General features: G+C 35.4%; 1 protein-coding gene across 1 annotated transcript; it reads right to left on the minus strand.

Annotated features, from left to right (window-relative positions):
* Window positions 1-19,858: 19,858 nt before the first annotated feature.
* Window positions 19,859-21,308, minus strand: LOC123691671 (39S ribosomal protein L27, mitochondrial). The gene is made up of 3 exons (XM_045636181.1): window positions 21,128-21,308; window positions 20,765-20,928; window positions 19,859-20,110 (listed from the first exon to the last, which is right to left on the minus strand). Exons 1-3 carry the CDS (start codon window positions 21,174-21,176, stop codon window positions 19,907-19,909), a joined length of 417 nt encoding a protein of 138 aa, XP_045492137.1. The 5' UTR covers window positions 21,177-21,308; the 3' UTR covers window positions 19,859-19,906.
* Window positions 21,309-22,692: the final 1,384 nt, after the last annotated feature.

Consider the following 22,692-nt stretch of genomic DNA (forward strand, 5'->3'; position numbering starts at 1 on the left):
CCTTTTGCATTGTGCATAAGGCTCTTTTTGCGACGTTGGGACCATTCATTCTTTTGTTAGGACATAGGTTGATTTATGGCGCAACTTCGCAACTTCTGTAGTCGCTTTCATTTCACACAACACTACGGACAAGGCTGGTTTATTTGTTTTATTTCATTGTACAGTTGAATTTATAAGTTGACAAATTAAACTCGTCGTAAACTTTGAATATTATTGTAAAGTGTGATCTAATAAAATTTTATATGGAAAGCCTTTAGCATAATATTCACTTAACCAGAAATAGCAAATCAGTATCTAAAGATAAGGCATAGTAACTATGTAGTAGGCTTAAAACAAAAAAATAACATACAAATGGTCTACATTAACATAATTCCTGCATAATTAAGACCATAAAGTGCAAAGTGCGAAAGGAAATAAAAAATGAATATTACTAAAGCAACAATGAGCAATCTAAATAGCCTGGTTTTAATGAGACTAACGTTAATTCTTGCTGGACATGTGGTTCTAATGCCTTTTATAAATGGCAGTCTAGCCCCCGCCGAGAGAGACATATAAATTTAAGCAAATGTTTGCACTGATGCCGAAATCTTTCTACATAATTATATTATATAAATAAGGTTGCTTTTATCAATATTTACTCTTTTCTTTTCTCTACCTAGTGCCTATATAAAGCAATTTTACAAGAACCTCAATTTTGGATTAATATAGCTATTTCTAGTATATTTTTTCATATTCGATTGTAATGTTGGTAGATCAAAGTACAGATGTAATAATGACCTCAGTAACGACCATTATTGTCCATGAAAGGTTGGCCTAGCTTTTCGTACGCTATTCTGTTTCAGTTCATAACACAAACTTTTTTTATCTCGAGATCGAAAGGAGTTGTTTGATAAATGTTGGAATATTTTTAAATTTAAATTCTATACACAATTAAAAAAATATAAAGTCTATTAAAAGATACAAATTTTTAATAACTCGATTCAACACCGACAATCATGTACACCTGACTGAGCCGAAAGAAAATCCGATAAAATTCTGATAATTTACGGCTGCCTGTAACGTCTGTTTTGTTTTAAAACTACTTAAACTGGAACGTCACGTGCCAAGAGATGATAAAATAAATTTTGAACATCCCCCCCATTACAAAGCTAATGGGCTGTATCTCCAAAGCTAGGGAATAAAAGATCCGTCGATTAGAAACTTTATGTTTGCAATTTTCCGGAATCTCCCCTAGAGCCTTGTGAACTCAAGAAACTCGCACATACAACGGTATTGTGCCCGATTCTCTATACTATTGCACTCTTGTCTAGTTTAATTTTCACATGTGCACCATCCGAATGGAATGACAGTGAATTTTCTTCTAGCTTCACGAAAAATATGGTAAAACGCAGATATATTATGTTTATTTCATTTCAGAACCTATTTTCTTTATTGTTCGTTAATGATGTTAAATAAACCTATGATACATTTTTCGAAGGTTTTAATGCTAGTTTGTAATTGTTATTGTATCAAGGAGTTTATGAATTTTTCCAGTTAATGTTTTAAATTGAATTATGTAATTTTCTGAAATAACCAACATTTAATAAAATCAAATGTTTTTCCTTAAATTCCTCATAATCCTATTTAAATTTAAATTCCAAACACTAAAACTACAAGCAAAAAGCCTATAAACGTAAAAAGTTTCTAGTAGTAACAAATCCAGTCTCTGAAGGTTTATCACAAGAATAACGTAACGAACATAAATACGGAGGGTAAAAGGGTAGACAAGCGAATCGAACCTCTACAATTTAGAGGTCGGGTAGAAAGGAAATAGACTCAATTACCCACCTATCTAGTGTAGGTTAATCTCGACTGGATCGAAAAGACTATTAACTGTTTAATCCCGCTCAACCTCGCTCTGAAATCGGGGCAGAATTGTTCAACTCTTATATAATAGTGTAACTATTTACCTACTGTGTACACTGGTGTGCTTTGCTTGAAAGCGCTTTGTACTGTGTCAACTCTGTTTTGTAACGGCTGTTTAAAGTTCTACATTGTATTATTACGTAGTTAATCGGAATTTAAATTTAAAAATTGCACTATGTTACAACAAGACAATCAAAAACTACTTTATTCGACTAGGTACTTAAACTACAAGGCATTGTGATAGTCCCGTAAGTAAACAATGATGTGTAAGAAGTAACGTAAACATTTTAGCTATTAAATACATAATATTAACATTAAGTTCATGACTGCAAAATTTTAATTTAAATTTCAATCGATATTGTAGGTACTATAGTTGCTACGTTATATTTATTGCCCATCATGATAATTTTAACCGCGCTTAAACGTCACAAAAAGGTCAAATGAAAATTGAAACTGCCTTTTCAGGATCAACGTAGCGTTCAAATTAAAAATCGTGAAAATTGACGGGCGCAGTGAAAACATATAAATCTGAAGGCTAGCGGAAAATTAAAAAGCGTCCCGAGGCGGCGCGGGCGGGGCTCCGATTTGCGACAATGCTGCTGCCCGGGTCAATACACCACTTAAATTATTGTTACCTTTAATTCTTGTCACTTACGTAATTATTTTTCCGCTTATCGAGGGAAAAATGATTGGGCTTTTATGGGCCGAGACACGATATTGTCTACCTATCAGATGAATGGATTTTCATGCTTTTACGTTTTTATTAATCAAGGTAAATTTACTGGAATATGTAGGTAAAAGTATAAGTTCTGAGTATAGGTTCTGAGATTTATAGAACAGTAAGATAGTAAGCTGTAGGCACCTAAGTGTGTACTATTTCCTATTTCTGTGGGTACCTAATGACATCCTCTGGGAAAAAAAATCAAAAATATTATCTTAATATGCTTTATTTATGCATATCAAATTAATTATTAATTATTGTATAAAATAAGTCACTATTTGTGCAGGGACATGAAACAATACTAGATTTTAGTAATGAGGTTTTAATACACCTAATGGGTAATTTCTTTTCATTGCTTCATTATAAGCCGTCGTTTGGGTTAATGATGCAGTAATGCGTTTGCACTGTTATCCGCTAGGAGTCCTTTCAAATAGCCCATTGCTAAACGATTATATTTGTTATAAATAGTAATACCATAAGAAAATACAATAAAATCATAAAAAATACGAACTTTTATGTACCAGTATAAATAATAGGTCTTAAGTTATTCCAAGCACCGCACCATCTTTGAATAAAAATATTGCTATGTCCCATAAACATTGGCTCCTTCATAAAAAATTCCTCCCGTGTATTCACGCATTACGAGCATCTTTAGATTTATGGTAACCCGCTGTCCGCCATATTGTTCCAAATTTAAAAATATTTATTCTCCCGCGCAATCATATGAATATACGGTGTACGTTATCTGTGGAAACATCCGGATAACATTGAGTGGACTTTAGAGACTTTCGGTTACAGATTTTATGTGTTTGGGATGAATATTGGACAGTTTATCGCTATCACGTACGCTAAAGGTACAGCTGTTTTTCCATGTCAATTTATATGCGGTTTCTGTTACAGCTCGAATATGTGATTTTTAAAATATATTCATTTTCATTGGGTCCCTTTCTACGTAATGCGGAGAACATGACCACTTATGTTCAGAGATATAAAGCTCGAAGTTTTCCCTAACTGGAATTGTTATTTTAAACAAGGTCTCTACCTTGTTTAAAATAACAATTCCAGTTAGCTAACCCAGTATGTAAGATAAAGCTCGTTATTTATATCCGATTCACATGTTAAAAATGCCTATAAAAGTATTAAAATATGGCTCTTGATTTGAATACCGCTGAAAATAAAGTATAAGTTTAACCTAATACCTTCACCACAAGAAAATCTAAGAAAATTTAAATTATTGGTATATTTAATAGCCCACACGCATTCTTGTAAGTTAAATTAGATTCAGTCGATTTTATATTATCTGTTGCTGCAGTAACGCAATACCACGCATTTACTTTTTTATTACATTCATATAATATTCAACCAAATTGTTGCATAACAGACAGGTCCGGATCTAATAAAGTCAATGTTAGACAGAAAGGGAATTTCCAAGACTACAAATTTAATAAAACCATCTACTTGTTAATAGTGACTGACATTAGCCAATAAAAGGATCTCTGACACCTATTGAATTATATACATATTTGCTGCTGTATGAGGGTAATAATAATATTCATTCGTGGAGGATCATTTTATTGATGAATATTTTTTATGGTATGCAAAAGTACATAATATTTAGATGAGTGCTAGTCAAGAAGTCTGGATATGGAATTGTAGAAGAAAAAATGGCTCCTCGTGGGACCTAAACGTAACGTTTTAGAACTACCAACCTTAAATAGGCTTATTATAATATTTATTTTTGACATCCACTACCTCTAGGCATGCCTTCCTAGACACATAGTTATAGTACATATAAGTAGATATAAGTATCTAAGTCTACACATAGACCATCTCTCAAAATGTAGCGTCGATTTTCATTTAAGATAATATGACACATTATGTGTAATAAATCTTCCTTCTTACCTTACATCGAAAAGCGTATTGCTAATATGCCGTGAATGTGACTCGCAAAATAATCAAGCATAATTTTATTTGTTACAAAAGTATCCTAAAAGAAAGCGTGTGTGCCGAGCACGCGTGGCAGAAATGAAACTTCTTTGACTTTACTCTCCACCCACCTAAAGGTTTCACTTATTAACATAATAATAGATAACGATATGATACTTGCATAAAAACTAAATGGCTACTATTCAGAACATTTGGCTTGGTTGGAGATAATTAATTTTAACGTGCTAAGAATATTCAACTTACACTCGGCAATTTTGCGCACGATGGGTTTTATATTATCGTTTCATTTTTATTACTTTTAAACTAATTAAACCTTTGTAACCAAATATAATTACACTAAATTTAATCAATTAAAATATAAAATTCTCATGAAAGCGATTAACATTTTGTTATTTTGTTGCTGAACTTGAGCCAGGCGGTTAACGAATGTCAGGGCAATTTGACAAGTCAATAAAACAATGGGTAAAGAAATTAACCGGGCAAGTCCGACAAACAAGTTAATTGAGTTAGCCAGTTAACGTCACGTCACGTCAACCCTTTGACGCAACAATTGTACGTTTGTTCCTCGCATTTCGCCTCAGAACCTCCCAAATATCAACATTTGGTATGTTCACAATACTGAGCATTATTTAGGTGTAATGAATGACGTCTTACGCACGGTTGGTAAGTGGTATTCTATGTAATATTGAGAGTACCACAGAAGCATAAAGTAGCATTGAACAAGAGCATAGGTAAATCGAAACATAATATTGCCTAATTCGGCTGTAGATTTATACGTAGATATATTTTAAATAGCTTAATATACACAAAGTACACTGTATTCAAATTCACAAAATCTTTTATACGAAATCAGCTTGAAAATAATTATCTGCTCATCTGATAAAAATAAACGAAAACCTCTGCAAGCTGAACCAACTCAAACGAATGAACGTTTGTAATAAAGAAAACATCATAATGTTCCGCAAGCAACATAAAAATAAAACATTATTTTAATCTTGCCGTAATAAACGGAGGAATATCTCATGTAAAGTCCATAATTTCACATTTTGAGCGCGTTTTCCTTCATTACACATTTTTCGAGACAAGAGCCTAATCTCTTCCGCGCTCGGTCCGCCCAGGCTTCTTTTGGAATTAAATTATGAGTTTCTATGAATATTATATTAGAGATAGCAATCTTTTTGTGTTACTCAACCTTTCCTTTGAGAATGCTTTAATACATCAACAGTTTGATTTATACGGTTAGGTAGAGTAGGCACTTATATAATTTTGTTATAGCTGCTCTTCCATGCATTGCCTTTAATACTGTATTGTATTTATCATATATGACTTTACTCATGTTCATGGCATTGTCAAGTTTATAAAGCTAAAGAGTAGAATTTTATTAAAAAAATACCTATACAGTTATTGTGAGGAGAAAAAGGCTCTCTTTGTCAGGAAAACAGGTATGAGGACTATAGTATAGTACTGCACATTATATGATCTGTGGTAAGGCACAGAAAATAGAACATGTATTAATTATTAATCATATTTTACGCTATACATAAATACTTAGAGCATTAATGGTTTAATGCTCTAAGTACAAAATAAGATACAAATCTTCGTCCTTGAAGCATTACATCACATTTCAGGTGTTAAAAAACAAAACACTGAAATCGGTGACGCATTCGGACTGAGTTGCAACATTTCAACCCCTTTGATGGCGAGGTTTTTTATCGCAGAGCCGAGATAAATGTCCGGTTAGCGGGGGTCCAACATTGATTTATACTGGATGTCCGTCAGGCAACGAATTACGAAGGCAGCCATGTAAATCACCTGCCGTCGGTGCTGAATCAATACCGCCCTAATAGCTTTTCAATAAAAATTACTTTCTCGACGAGGTATTTTAAGATTAAGTATATAAATGATGCTCGGTTTTTTTGTCCTAATGATGTGTATGTTAAATAATAGAGAGAAGGATTTAGTCGTATTTAAATTTACTTAAAACGTAAACAAATTAGATACCTACCGAAGACTCGGTAATAAAGCCTTTGCTTATAAGCTAATGAATACAAAATTGTTCGTAGGATGTGCACCACTTCAAAGTCTTATAAGTTATAGTAGTACCTTTTTTTTCTATTATTATATTTGAGTACTTATTTGCAAATGCTTCTAGGTGCCATGCAAATTACAACGTCTTTGACTGAATATCGCTTCAGTAAACCCCTTTTTGTATTGACATAATGCATCAACGAAGTTAGTAAATATAGCTTAAAAAGTAGTAGAATCTAAGTATCTATATATTTCTAAAACTGCCTTCGTCTGCACTGAAGTGAAGAATGTGAACATTATCACGCGACAGTCGATCCCCTAAATTTTCTCCCCCTAATTTCATACAGTCGAGTTAAATTTTGGACTTCAAAACTAGCCTTTTAGGGTTTTCAAGATTTGATATATTTCTATGTCTAGTCAAAATTCTAATAAAACGTTTTTGTATACGAACAAAGCATACATTAAAAAAACCCTAAATGCAATAATTATAGCAGTATAGTAAAATAAGAATACATGCATGATGCATATAAAAAAAATATTATATATTTTTTATTTAAAAATAATAAACAAGTTTCGATAAAATACAGAGCGTTGTAATTAACATGAAAGTCGCAGTTTTTTTAGGAATTTGTAAGGATTACCATATCCATAGAATTTAGAAGCATCGAGATTAAAACAATAAGCGCTGCAATAAAAACAAAAAGAAACAAGCCTATCGTTACAGGGATGATGTTTATTACGTCGCAGTTTGAGTGTCAAAACTTTTTATAGGTAAAGTTGATCGTAAAACACGTTCGGGTGGATTAAAAAGGGCCGACATTTCAAGCTTACGAGCGGGGTAAAGCTAAGCGAGACGCATTATTTGTGCCTGTACCTACACGTTTACGTGTTGTTTATTACGGTACTTTAAATTAAATTGTCAAAAAGTTTATCATCTTTGTCTATACTAATATTATAAAGAGGAAAGGTTTGTATGTATGTATGGTTTTCACGCATAAACTACTGAACCGATTACAATGAAATTTAGCACACATATAGAGGATAACTTGGATTAACACATAGGATAGGTTTTATCCCGGAAATCCCACGGAAACGGGAACTATACGGGTTTCCTTTAAAAACGCGTGTGAAGCCGCGGACGGAAAGCTTGTACATATATCAGTAAAAACTAGAATATTTTATATAAATTCTTTATTATTAAAGTTTTTGTTATGTGTTATAAAGAGCGAAAAATAACTCGGAATAACATTACTAGGCTCGAGAAACTTGCCCCTTGAAACTTTACGATGTGAAGAGGAATTTTTTTTTATATTTAAGACACGAAGCACTGGATTACAGATATTATCTAATAATTACCAAAAGCGAATGTTTCCACGTCCTATACGTCTACAATCTACATAATATTGATGTTTCAAGATTTTACATGAGGTTTTCTTTTCTTTTAATAATTGTTTTGTGCGTAAGGTATTTTAAATCGTGCCAAGTGTCGACATAAATATTTAAAAAAAATACCAATAAATCGTAGCAATAGGTTGGTACAGAATCAACAGACATGCGCGATTTTACCATAATATAAATCGCAATGAATAACTGGGTCTGTGCAGTTTCCAGTTTGCCGGATTTATAGGTCGTGCAAGACAAAAGACCGACACAGCAATGTAACGTCACTCCAGACATAACAATGACGGCTGAGACATTCATTACGGGGACAAAATGTTACTTAAAACATCCCGGATTAATATCAAACGATATTGCACTCAAACAACGCCGTGTAAGAGTCATTTCCGCAAAACACACTGAGTACTAAGTATGTTGATTTTCATCTAGCACTGAAATAGTAGGGAGGGAAAGTACTCAGCAATGACTGTAAAAGGAAACGCTGTATGTATGTTTATCTTATAGTTGGAATAATGATTATTACGGTTTTATGGATCTTTCGCTGAAGATTTCCGTTTTTATTTTGGGTACTCTACATACTCTACGTACAAGATAAAACCAACTTTATTTTACACTTAACATGCTTCTATTTCGATTATGTTTAATTCTTAACGGTGGATGAATAATTATACAGAACTTATAATATATCGTAGCATAAAATGAATTCATAAGGAATAACACATTTAAAAAAAAGGAACTATTTAAGTACCTACTATGGCACGATCGTTAGCATAAAATACAGCGGGTTTTTCGAGAACTAAATACACTAATATCCAACAGCAGTAAAAATGAGGAATAAAAATAATGGTAAGATTTTATACAATTAAATTCCTTCTCAAAGTAAACAAAGTTTGAATGCGAGACCAAAGGGCATCACCACAGATACAATATTATGACAGAAGAGAAATTACATGCGGTAAATATGTGGTCCCTCTTATTTTCTCTTCACCCTTAGGGAAAAGCCGTCCAACGCTTAAGAAACGGGTTTTCTTATCAGATTTTGTATTTTGTATAATATAATAGAAGATGTTATACCCGCATTTTTAAGGGGAATTCTTAACATTTAAGACAAAAAATATTGTACTCAATAACAAGGTAATAGTTATATTTTAAGCTATTGCATAGCTTCTATCGCGGGCCTTGAGCGCGGGGATAGAATACAGAAATTGCGTAAAGAAAAAACCTCACGCTCCCCACTCCGACAGGCACGGAGGTGTGGCTTGAAGGCATAGCATGCAATAGCTTTACCGCGGCAGTCCCCGAGTACCTACCACACGTAGTTTTTTTTCTACTTATTTTTCTATTTTATGCCCAGGATAATAAGGTATAATAATTATACCAAGTTTCATCGAAATCGAACCGTTAGTTTTTACGTGATGCATTCACATACAGACAGACAGACAAAATTTTTTTTATCACATATTTGGGTTTGGTATCGATCCAGTAACACCCCCTGCTATTTATTTTTTCAATATTTTCAATGTACAGAATTGACCCTTCTACAGATTTATTATAATAGGTACTACCTACCTACTAGCTTCCGACGGACACCGATATGTCGAAGAATCAAAAGTTCGACGACATGACATGACATCCGATAACCCGCACTTGGCCAGCGTGATGGATTATGGCATTTACCCTCATAAAGGGCTCTTGTCCCAGCAGTGGGAACGTATATAGGCTGATGATGATGATATTGATTGAAGGCCTTAATAGACTTTAAAAAATACCCTAGAGTTCTGTGACGCAATACAATATAATATTACCTACACGTAGACATTATAGTAGGTACTATACCTAATACAACACAAGATAGGTAAATAGTAAAACATGATTTCTATGTAACCAGTACAGAAATCATGTTTTACAACACAGCAGTGCAGTCACCGGACGTTATTTCAAAACCGGAAAATCGCCAATCTCCTCGGCCTCCATATTTTTTATTACATATGCTTAGTTATCTGTGACATGTGCACCTGACATCTGTTGCTAATTGCAGTTGCATAAAGCATGCGGTAATTTCCGAGTTTGTTAAATGTTTTCTCGATAATATTAAGATTCAGAATCTATTAAAGATATTCATAGTCGTAGGCTTTTCAAACTAGCTGAACTAGCGTCATACCCAAATATAAACTAATCTATACATATAATAAAATCGTAGGAAAGTCAAAACTGTACATTGAATATTTTTTTAAAAGAATACCTGGGCCGTGATCTATAATCGATATAGAAGCCAAAAACATAGTTTTTAGAATTTTTGTCTGTTTGTCTGTTTGTCTGTTTGTCTGTTTGTCTGTTTGTCTGTATGTTTGTCCGAGCTAATCTCGAAAAGTACTGCATAGATTGACTTCAAATTTTGCATGAATATTACTAACAGGTCGGGTGAGGCTATAGGCTACATATTATCAAGCTATCATCTACGGGGGAGGAGCTGTGAACCTTTATTTTTCTTACGTATTCCGTGTATTACGACAGCGTACAATCTAAAGACTCATGTTTAAATGTTGGTTTCGAGTAAGCCATGCTATTATCTAGCTTTACAAAATAAAAACTATGTCATTTACGTAATTTGGGCAGAGAAACAGTTTAATGAATTTAGTAGTATAAAGACAAATTAGAAACAGCGCCATCTATTAAATGTTATAAAAATCAAATCAATTTACACGTTAACTATTGGAAATTAATAATCAAATGACGCATATAATATAAATGTTGTTTGACAATATCTAGATTGACACTATAAAAATTATGCCATTTAAGTAACTTGGGAAGAGAAACATAGCTTAAAGAATGTAAGTTGTATAATGTTAATTTTGTAACAGCGCCATCTATGAGATTTCGTAAAAATCAAATCAATTTACATGTTAACACTACTGAACACAATGTTAAAAATTAATAATTTAAATATAATTATGTTATTTATTTATTTAACTCTTTAACCCATATCTTCCGTTCCCTATAAGATATATTTCGTGTAAATAATAAACTACATTTTTTTTAAAGTGAGGGTACCTACTACCTACTTAGATGTTTATTATTTTAAGTAAAAATAGACACCATTATCTATAGTTAATCTAATGATTGTGTTCCAAAGAGTATAATAATATTTTGTTGTGTTCATTAGTTACAATTTTTAAAATCTTCGTGTTTTATAAATTTACTAGCTTACCGCCCGCGGCTTCGTCCGCTTTGTCTAAAACCTAATAAATTATGTACTAAAACTTTCCTCTTGAATCAGTCTATCTATTAAAAAAACCGCATCAAAATCTGTTGCGAAGTTTTAAAGATTTAAGCATATAAAGGGACATAGGGACATAGGGACACAGAAAGCGACTTTTTTTATACTATGTAGTGATATTTATTCTTCGTGTTTTGTGAATTTTCACCATCATGCGTTCCCACAAAAGGTAAGTTGTTACTTACAGGTATTTATTGAAATGAAATGAAATGAAATGAATGATTCTTTTATTATTTTGAGGTGCATTGGGAACAGAAGTTTTTGATAAAATTTTATTTGTAAGTAGCTTTTTTTTATAGATTTACAGTTAACTTTTGATTTTTTTATTCAATGCTAATAAAATTATATCGCCTTTGGAAGACGATTTCTGCTGATATTTTTACTACACCACTTGAAAATTGATGATTTGATGATAAAGACAGTAGCAGCGAGGATTAAGTGGAAATTAGTAATCATCCGCTTCGTCAATTTTTGACTGAAGTTAATGTCCAACGTCCAATGGTTCAATCATTGGAAGTATCTCGGGAAATTTTGGAGGATATTTTTCAGGATGGAGAGGAGGGGCAGCCAACCACATATCAAACTACTACGTTTTAGTACCGAAAAAAATGTTATTGCCAAATGAAACGTAAATTTTGCACTCACAACTTTACAAGTAATGTTTTTATTTTGACTTTGCGGTTATCTGATTATAATATTTATCGTTATGGCTATCGACGTACCGACCGTACTGGGATCAGAGTAGGTACATGATATACAGTTCATCATCCAGGATTGCTTAGAGCATTTTCACACTGAAAAAGATGTTTTCTTTGAATCGTAGTTGCTTCATTTATTTATTTTTAATCATTTTAAATAATATGTTTTATATTTTATAAATATATCATTTTCATTATTTAAGTAGATAAAATAAATTATGTAACGGTTTTATAAGAAAACACATTATATTTGTTAGGCGACGGTGATTTCTTCCAGGCAAAAGAAATCATCTTCAGGATGGAATCATCCTGGATCATCTTCAGAATCATCTTCTGAATCATCTTCAGAATCATCTTCAGAATCATCTTCAGGATGGAATCATCATCATGGATCCAGATGGGGGTCAAGTGACGCGGGCCACGTACCACAAACATGCTTAGTTTGTGGTATCGAGTGCGAAAGATAGTCATCGTGTTTTTAGTAAAGTTACTATGTAAACTAACGTAATTTAATACTTAGGTACATATTCTATAATGGTGTGCTCAAACTGTTAATCTACATTTAATTTAGATTATTATTTGATACTAAGTAATGTAGAATTTAAACCACATTCATGTTTTCTTCAGATTTTAAGATTTTCTTATCAGAGTGTTCAATTTTAATGTAGTTAAATTTTATAAGAGACAATAATTAAGAAAATTTTAAAATAAAGTGTCACGTATTTTTTTTAAACAACGAATGACGAAAAACGACCTAATCGCGGACGAAGTCGCGGGCAACAGCTAGTTTTTAATATATCTATCTATACATAATACATATGCGTAGTAAAATGTTAACACAATAATCACCTCCATCATAACAACATTATTCATTGATATCCAACAAAATACTGAAATACCATAGGAACGAAACATGAATAATTAAAGTATGTACATAACATAACCTTGCAATACTAAAACTTCTACACTTCGAATTTATTTCTATAGAAATAATGGTAAAATTACGTATATACAGGGTTACAGGAAAAGTCGATGTAGATCCGTTAAGGGCACGTAGTACACATCATTTCTGAATGATTTCACTATGTAACCCCCCATCCTAAACTTAACCGTTTTCAAGATATTCGAGTTTTAATTTTTTTTATGAAAATGCCCAATTTTTCGGCTATTCAATTGAATATTTTGAATATTTTTGACTCTTATGATTATTTTTTTTGTTTTTTACATGAAGATTGAGATGCTTAATTACCTCAATGACTAAAATTGCACGTAAATTAACTAAATAGGTCATTGTAGACGATCGAAACTTAAGAAAATAAGTACAAATTATAAAAAAAATATTTTTCTTTTCTGGATATCTCAAAAAATTATTATGGCACTTGCTCTGCAGATGTGCTTAAAAACATCTACATTTTATCAGCTATCCAACGAGGTATAACACTTTAGGGTATTTATTAACCTCAAAGGTGAAACTTAGTTTCTAAGGCTACATGGCAGTCAGAATAAATAGTCCTTATTTAATCTAATTAATTTGACTTAAGTTCAGCATCATCATTTCAGCCTACTCTGGCTTCCACTATTGAACATAGGCCTCCCTCGGCTAGGTACAACCTTCATGCATCCATCGATATCCCGCTATCCTGACCTAGGAGATCATTCAGTTTTATAGCATTTTTTTTGTTCACATTGTCGATCGTACAAATAATGACCGTACGCCAACTATTACTTGAGTGTAAGTGACTAGTTACTGGCTTTTGTTTGGAAAATAACGTAATCGGTGCGTTGTTAACGCTAGTTGGCATACAAAGTCACTCACGCTCAACTCATAGTTGGCATACAGATCGTCGGTGATTGTAGTAAGCTAAATGAAACAATAAATCAGTTCAAAATGACATTTAATCGCCTAATGTTTTTGAATAAAATTTTATAGTTCATGTTCTACGTGTCCACCTCTATTTCGCACACATTTTCTCATTCTTTCACGTAGTCCACTATTCACTACACCATGTGGTTAATGTTCTTCTTATGTCGTTAGCAGCATTAATTATCCTTTCTTTGAGAACTTCCACTGACGATATGGGGTTGGGCTCACTGTAAACGAGGCTCTTCATGTGCCCCCATACATAAAAATCAATGGGGGTCAGGTCAGGACATCTGGGTGGCCAGGGTAAAGGCCCACCTCGTCCAATCCATTTGTTAGGATAGTTAGTGTCCAACCATTCCCTAACGCTTCTTCTGAAATGAGCAGGGCAGCCATCATGTTGAAACCACATGTCCCGCAGTAATTGTAATGGGAGATCATTAGTAGGTCACCTAAGTCACACACATAAGTCCTGTGGGAATCCGAAAGCACAATAATTCGCATCTACCATGGACGAATCGCATGAGTAGACTAAAATGGATGGCAAGCAAACAAACGACCAAATACAAAACAATGGGTATGTTGTATCCCCAAACTTGTTTTTGCACATTATTTTTCTCACTCTCATCTGCATAAATCGAAAGTTGTCTCGCTCACATGCACCGGATTGAAGGACAATAGCCGAGGGACCCGTTAGACCTACTACCTGAACCTTTTCAACTATGTTTTTTTCTATGAGTTTAAATACAACCCTAGGTTGTTATACCTCGTTGGATAGCTGATAAAATGTAGATGTTTTTAAGCACATCTGCAGAGCAAGTGCCATAATAATTTTTTGAGATATCCAGAAAAGAAAAATATTTTTTTATAATTTGTACTTATTTTCTTAAGTTTCGATCGTCTACAATGACCTATTTAGTTAACTTACGTGCTATTTTAGTCATTGAGGTAATTAAGCATCTCAATCTTCATGTAAAAAACAAAAAAAATAATCATAAGAGTCAAAAATATTCAAAATATTCAATTGTATAGCCGAAAAATTGGGCATTTTCATAAAAAAAATTAAAACTCGAATATCTCGAAAACGGTTAAGTTTAGGATGGGGGGTTACATAGTGAAATCATTCAGAAATGATGTGTACTACATGCCCTTAACGGATCTACATCGACTTTTCCTGTAACCCTGTATAACGTATAATAAGAGTCACACCCCGGACACTCCATACAAAATTATAGTTTTGACAGTCACACTGTAGAGACTGCAAATGTGTGTGTAAACTCTTTATGGTTGGCACATTTGTGACTAGCGTAAAAAAAATTCGCGTTTTTCTGATGAAATACATCCGTAAACAGCACAATATCTAACCATTTTCTACGAAAAACGATAATCACAAATCCAAAATAATAAAATTGCTTTAAGTCAATTTGATTAATGTTGTCAATCTTCGTTGCGTTTCGTCTAAAGACGTCGTTGGTATCGTCCTTGCGGGGAAATGGGTACCATAACATGTCTGATCGTGCGGGGTGAGGTAAGTGTTTAATTTTGGCGGGAGGCGGAGAGTGTCCGTTCTGTAGCGTTTAGCTACTATTATGTATTCTGTGTAAGAGTATTAAGTATTCAAGCTTCTTGAATAACATACCCTCTCTGTGATCTTCCCAACATTAAACAGTTTTGCAAACTCTATGCAAGGGAAATTACCTTTGCTTTATTTTCCAAGATGGCGCTTATATCAAATTCGTCGTATTTATTATCTACGTCCATATATTATCCGTTCCAGCCTTTTAGGACGTCCACTGCAGGACATAGGCCTCCCCCAAAGATTTCCATAATGACCGATCACCAGCGGCCTGACTCCAGCGGCTCCCCGCCACTTTGATCAGGTCGTCTGTCCACCTCGTTGAGGGCCGTCCCACACTGCGACGTCCTGTACGTGGTCGCCATTCGAGAACCTTTTTGCCCCAACGGCCATCGGTTCTGCGGGCTATATGCCCAGCCCAACGCCACTTCAACTTACTAATACGGTGGGCTATGTCGGTGACTTTAGTTCTTTTGCGGATCTCCTCATTTCTGATTCGATCACGCAAAGAAACCCCAAGCATAGCCCGTTCCATAGCTCGTTGAGCGACGCGAAGCTTGTGCATCATGCCCGCGGTTAGGGACCACGTCTCAGATCCGTAAGTCAACACCGGTAACACACACTGCTCGAAGACTTTCGTCTTCAGGCACTGAGGGATTTTGGACGAAAAGATGTTGCGTAGTTTCCCGAACGCTGCCCAGCCGAGTCGGATTCGACGATTGACCTCTTTCCCGAAATTGGACTTACCTAATTGGACTGTTTGTCCCAGGTAAACGTATTCGTCAACAATTTCGAGAATAGAGTTTCCAACTGATACCGGAGTGGGCACAACATGGACATTTGACATTATTTTCGTCTTGTCCATGTTCATGCTAAGGCCCACTTGTTGTGAAACTCTGTAGAGGTCACCGAGCATTGTATTGAGGTCTTCCAGGGATTCTGCCATGACTACGATATCGTCCGCAAATCGAAGGTGAGTGATGTACTCGCCATTAACGTTGATGCCAAATCCTTGCCAGTCCAGGAGCTTGAAGACGTCTTCCAAAGCAGCGGTAAACAGTTTCGGAGAAATTACATCTCCCTGTCTGACCCCGCGCTGCAGAGGAATTGCCTTTGTGCAATGCTCCTGAACCCGGACTGACATAGTGGCGTTTTCATACAAACTTCTCAACACTTCGATATACCGATAGTCGATGCGGCAACGCTGAAGAGACCTCAATACGGCCCAAGTCTCGATCGAATCAAAGGCTTTTTCATAGTCCACAAACGCCAAGCATAATGGCAGATTATACTCCTCCGTCTTCTGTATAATCTGCCGCAGCGTATGAATGTGGTCCATGGTGCTAAAGCCTCTTCGGAAACCGGCTTGTTCGGGAGGCTGGAAGTCATCAAGCCTGCGTTCGAGACGATTCGTAATGACTCTCGAGAACAGCTTATAAACATGGCTCAGCAGTGATATTGGCCTGTAGTTCTTCAACAGGGTTTTGTCTCCCTTTTTGAAGAAGAGGACAACCATACTGCTGCTCCACGCTTTTGGCGCAGTGCCCTCGAGTAAGGTGGAAGTGAATAACCTCTGTAGCATTCTGAGGATTGGTTTGCCACCCGCTCTCAGTAGCTCAGAGGTGATTCCATCCTCACCCGGCGCCTTGTTGTTCTTAAGCTGTTTGAGAGCCATCCTAATCTCGTACAGGCTGATGTCCGGGATATCTTCGGTGTAATGTCGGGTTAGTCGGGCTCTAGGATCTTTCGCCGGACTTGCAACAGGCTTAGCAACGGAGGTGTAAAGATGTCCATAAAACTTCTCAACCTCTCCTAGTAGCTCTGGTAGAGACGACACCACTTTACCACTATCCGTCTTCAGCTTAGTCAGCCGGCTTTGCCCAATAGACTCATCTCTTGCGAACACTTTTGTGCCTTTATTCCGCTGTATCGCCTCTTCAATATTCTTCGTATTGAAGAGGCGGATGTCGTGTCGCAAGGACTTTGTAATCCGTCTATTGAGCTGCCTATATGACTTCGCATCATCGGAAGTATGCAGTAGTAAGGAGCGTCGTTCCTCCAGGAGCTTGAGGGTATGGGTGGAAAGTTTTTGGGACCGATTTCGACGGGGTGTCTTGCAGTGATGCAACCCTACCGTACGAATCGTTTCGATAAGCCTGTTGTTCAGATCGTCCACAGATACGTCATCGCCTAGGCAAGCAAAGCGATTTTGGAGCTCGAGTTGAAAGCTTTCGGGGTTCTGGATTTGGGTGCGGAACGGTCGAAGAGTTGACCTCATCAAGCGAGACCTTTCCAGTTTCACGTTTATATTCAATGTGCCTCTTACCATTCGGTGATCACTACCGGTTTTTATCCTATTAATCACAGAAACATCATTGAATATATGTCTCCTTGTTGTCATGATGAAGTCAATCTCATTCCTCGTTTTACCGTCAGGGCTTATCCAGGTCCACTTTCTGCGCGGAGATTTCTGGAAGAAGGAATTCATCATGAAGAGTCCTTCCTTCTCCAAAAATTCAGCGAGCCTCTGGCCCCTCGGGTTGCGCTGCCCAAATCCAAATTGCCCCACTCTCAACTCATCATCACCTCTCTTGCCCAGTTTCGCGTTGAAATCCCCCATCACAACATTGAAATGTGTTTTCGAGGTGTGTATGGCTCTACTGATGTCCTCATACATTACCTCCACATCTTCATCTGAGTGTGCCGAGGTCGGCGCGTAGACCTGAATGACCTTCAAAGAATATCTATCAGATATTTTGAGGATCAGGTACGCTACCCTGCTCGACACACTTTCGATGGCTATGATGTTGTTAATGAGGGGTCTGCGAACGATAAACCCTATTCCACCTTGGGACTGTTGGTCACCCTCCCGGTAGAAGAATAAATTACCGGATGTCAACGTTATCGTGTCCTCCCCCTGTCTTCGGACTTCTGATAACCCTATGACATCCCAGCGTAACTTACTCAATTCTTCTTCCAGCTCAACAATCTTTTCGTCCGTCCTCAACGTGCGTGCGTTGTATGTTACCAGGGCCAGGGGTCGTCGGGAGTGGTAGCCGGATCGCTTCCGGTGATTCTTAGCACCCCTTGCCCCGCCGTTACCATGGCCGCTACCGTAGCCAGGAATAGCGGAGCTGCCGGGTACTAGGGGCCTGGTTTTTGTTGTACTGTTCATGTTATTTCAAGTCTTATCTATTTGGGGGGGAAAAATGCCAATACTCACCACGCTTGGCAGGCGGGTTGGCGAGCGCAGTTGATGGTGGGGGAGATCATGCATAACGCTGCTGCCCGTTTGCATGTAGTTTACCCTTAGTCGCCTTTTACGACACCCACGGGTAGAGATGGGGTAGTGCTATTCTAGGCCGGCACCACACGGCACAACACCATATATTATATTGTCATCCAATAAACTGAGCAATAAACAGAAGAATTATTTATTTGTATACAGGGTGTCCCACTATTAGTATACTAAGCGCGAAACTACTTGTAGTTTTGCATACACTGATCACGTAAAAAATACTTAAACAACAAAATTACGTCAAAAATTTTTTGCTTAATTTTCCTGAAAATCCATGTTTTCTTCTCTAGCTTCGCGCAGCCGGCATATAACGCTTCACTAATGTGAGCATTTTGTCTATGAAATATAATAAACTATAACCTCCTTTGAGCTTAGTAGTTAGTATTCCAACAGTAGGACACCCTGACTGGGGCCATCCATTAATCACGTGATGTTTTTTTTGGTATTTTTTGACCCCCCTCCCCCTTGGTGATACGTGGTGAGGTTTAAGACTACCCCTCCCCCCTCCCCCCTATATCACGTGTATTTTTTCGTACCTGCAAAGAATCAATTTTTTATTTATAAAAAATACTGGTATATCTAAGTATCATCTCATTTTATTATAATATGTAGTAAATTAAAAACTACTTAATAAACGTTCAGAGGTAGACAGAAAGATCGCAGTTTGTTTTTGAATGACATAAAAATAATGACAGATATGCGAAAAAGTTATACGCGTTTGACTAAAAATAAATACAATATGTAACGCCGCTTTTCGGTTTAGTATCGCGCGCTTTTCGAAAAATAAATACCTACACGTGATATATTACTTGAGCCCCCCCCCCCCCCCTAATGTGATATTTCGTGATGTTTTGATGGACCCCTCCCCCCCTTTCGAGCCTCACGTGATTAATGGACAGCCCCTGTATATATATTAACTTAATTTTTTTTTTCACTAGTAGAAGACTACATCCATGAATGTTGTTTATTGAAGTGAAATAATTTCTTGGAATACGGCATAATTTATGCATTCGTGTAGAAAAAATAATAATTGAAAATTCAATTAAGAGACGTAATTATAACAAAAATTAACATAAGAAATGAAGGGAATTATTAATTCAAAGAGGAATAAGACTTTCAATGATGTATGTTAAAATAAAACAATCATCATTATATTCACTAATACTATATTTCCTATCAATAACAATTATTTCACATCTATAATTCATCTATCAACTTGAATCTATTATGCTGTGGTTTTGGTATAATATTAAAATATTTCTTGTATATAGTCTGATCGGTTCGTCCTCCATAGATTCTCTGTACCCATGTGTGGTCCCAATTAGGATCAAATTTCTCACAAGTTACGACAACCTTACCCGCTTCCATTGCAAAAAGGGTACCATTACGTCCCATACCAACCTAAAAGCAAACAATTATTTTCATATATTATATGTTAAAACAATCATGAATATTTAAATGAACATCCATCAAATCTGGTAACAATATTAAATACAGGTGGTTATTTATTTTTTACTGGGCGCAGACATAAACTGGCATTGAACCTGGAAAACTATGGAAATTCTCTTACAAAGAGGCTTTGTAAATGCTTATGGGTTATGGGAAGTTATAATTAGGCAACTCATTAGTGATTGTCAATATTATATAAAATGGATCAAAATCCATTGCATAGTTTTAAAGTCTTAAGCATACATAGGGAAAGAGAAAGCGACTTTGTTTTATACTATGTACCTAGTAATGCAATTTAGTAACCTCAAATCTCCTTTCATTCACTTCAATCAGTATATGGATGAAACATATGAATATAAAGTTATTTCTTATTTTGTAAATAGTAGTCTGAGGTAAACATTATTTTGTATTGTTAGTTATTATTGGAAATACAATTCATTGAGTATTAGAACAAAACTTCAGTAGCAAAATCTATTGGAAATAAGATAACCATTTTAGTTTACTATGAATATTAAGTTACATTGAGTTTCTATTTGGTGTCTTGTCTTTGAAGAGTTTTAGTAAATAATGTTATGCAAATGCAAATTGTTTATCACAGTTACTTACATTGAGCCCTGGATGGAATCTGGCGAATCTTTGGGTTGCTAAGATATGACCAGCCTGAACTGAATGTCCATCTTGCACCTTCCAACCTCTGTGTTTTGGTCGTACTTTACAATTTACGTTCTTTGTACTGCCTCCAGTTTTCTTACTGGCATGTCTTACGAACTCTTGAAAGTTATAAGTCACATATTAATTTAATTTTCGTGTTACGGACCGGACGCAATAATGATTAACAAATAAAATATTTAAAGACAGAAATAAACTAGAGTTTAATTACACTACAATGATGCAAATCGAATCTTTATATAGGTAATATGGATCTCACATTACCGAAATAAGAATTGATTAAAGACTGCAGTTACTTACCTATTATTGGAGATGCGGGTTTCAGAGCGTTAAGAAAATTAGAAGACATTGTGGAAAATTTCCATCCACAATTCTTTGCCCTTTAATCAAATTGTAAACTGAATTTTGTCCGTACTTTTATAATTTATAAACTTGTTTTGATTTTGAGGTTATGTTCGGAATTCTGAATTGTGACAACTGACAAGTCGGACATTGACATTTGACAACTGTCATTATCTGTACAATTTTAACAGATAACCAACCAAAACTACCAAAGTGTATCAAAACTAAAGCAAAAGCGGTCCGAGAGAGGTCTCCACAGTAAATTGTCCTTGTCTAACGTTTTTACAATTCAACCAATTCAATTGGGATAATATGTTTCAGGAAATTTACACGGTCGTTTTTCAAGCAATTTGACCCATAATTTGTTTGGCCCGGTTCAACTCATTAGAAAGAGACAATTTCCCAACGGGCACGCTCTCGCTCGGACCGGCTTTTCCACCATAGTGCACATTCTAATTAAGCTAAGTAGGTAATTAGCCGTTAGTATGCAAAATACTTCGTCGTTACCATGAAGTCAATAATCATCACGTACGAAGTCGCGGGCGCTAGCTAGATTAATTCATATTTCAACATTTAGAATTTCAAAGAAAAAATATATGAATAATTAATATCACAAAATATTTGGGTGATAACACATTTGACCTGGGATAAAGACTGAATACAATGCAATATAACCTTGACCTCCTGATATTTTTACTGTCAGCTTACGCATCGAACAAAGTACATTTGCGTCTATCATTGAAATCTATAAAATCTATGAGCTCTGAAATATCCTTACAGGCTGTATTGTTATATTATGTAACATCTTAATATTATGTAGGTTACCTACCTACTTATCAGCCTACTTAGTGTACATTCTACCTATTTACACAATTTCTATTGTTGTTTTCAGTGTTCTAAAATATTGAGTATATAAACTACCTATGTCAAATTCTTATAGCTGTAGAATAGATATTATAAATTAGGTATAATATCTTAGAATAACAAAACACTTCCAGTTCCACTTATTGTAATTAATATAAATACCTACTTATATTATATTATAATCAAGCATTTTAACGATATGACGATACCTATTATATTATGCTTCCGATCTCATGATCAAGGTAGGTACTTACGATCTTTAGATCGAAACGGTGAAACCTAATGAAACCGAAAAAAATGCAGAATTACTCGTGTACTCGTGTCTACTCAAAAACGTTTCTACTGCATTCTATAATTTAACAAAAATCCCTTGAAAAATCCATAGATAAAAATAAAATTTTGGTCATTTTTTTTTGAAGTGCAAACTTTTTTTTTGAGTTTGACTACTTATACTTACGCCTTTAGTACACCTACGCATTCGTATGCGGCAGCGAATCTCTGCGGAACTACTGCGTAGCGAAATATCTGCGGAACGTTAGTACCTACACAGCAACGTTTTCGCAACTTTTTCGCAATGATATGCCATTGTAATTTTCTCCATGTTTGAAGTTTTCTAAATGCTACCTTTTTTTGTACGTATTTTTATAATCTGCGTGTCC

This window comes from Colias croceus, chromosome 5, assembly GCF_905220415.1.
Source record: "Colias croceus chromosome 5, ilColCroc2.1".
NCBI lineage: Eukaryota > Metazoa > Arthropoda > Insecta > Lepidoptera > Pieridae > Colias > Colias croceus.

Bases quoted from the DNA above. Each gene is read 5' to 3' on its own strand.
- LOC123691671 (XM_045636181.1), bottom strand. From the start codon at position 21,176: ATGTCTTCTAATTTTCTTAACGCTCTGAAACCCGCATCTCCAATAATA. The intron at 20,929-21,127 runs GTAAGTAACTGC...ATAACTTTCAAG, and splicing joins ACCCGCATCTCCAATAATAG to AGTTCGTAAGACATGCCAGT. The intron at 20,111-20,764 runs GTAAGTAACTGT...GTTTGCTTTTAG, and splicing joins GATTCCATCCAGGGCTCAAT to GTTGGTATGGGACGTAATGG.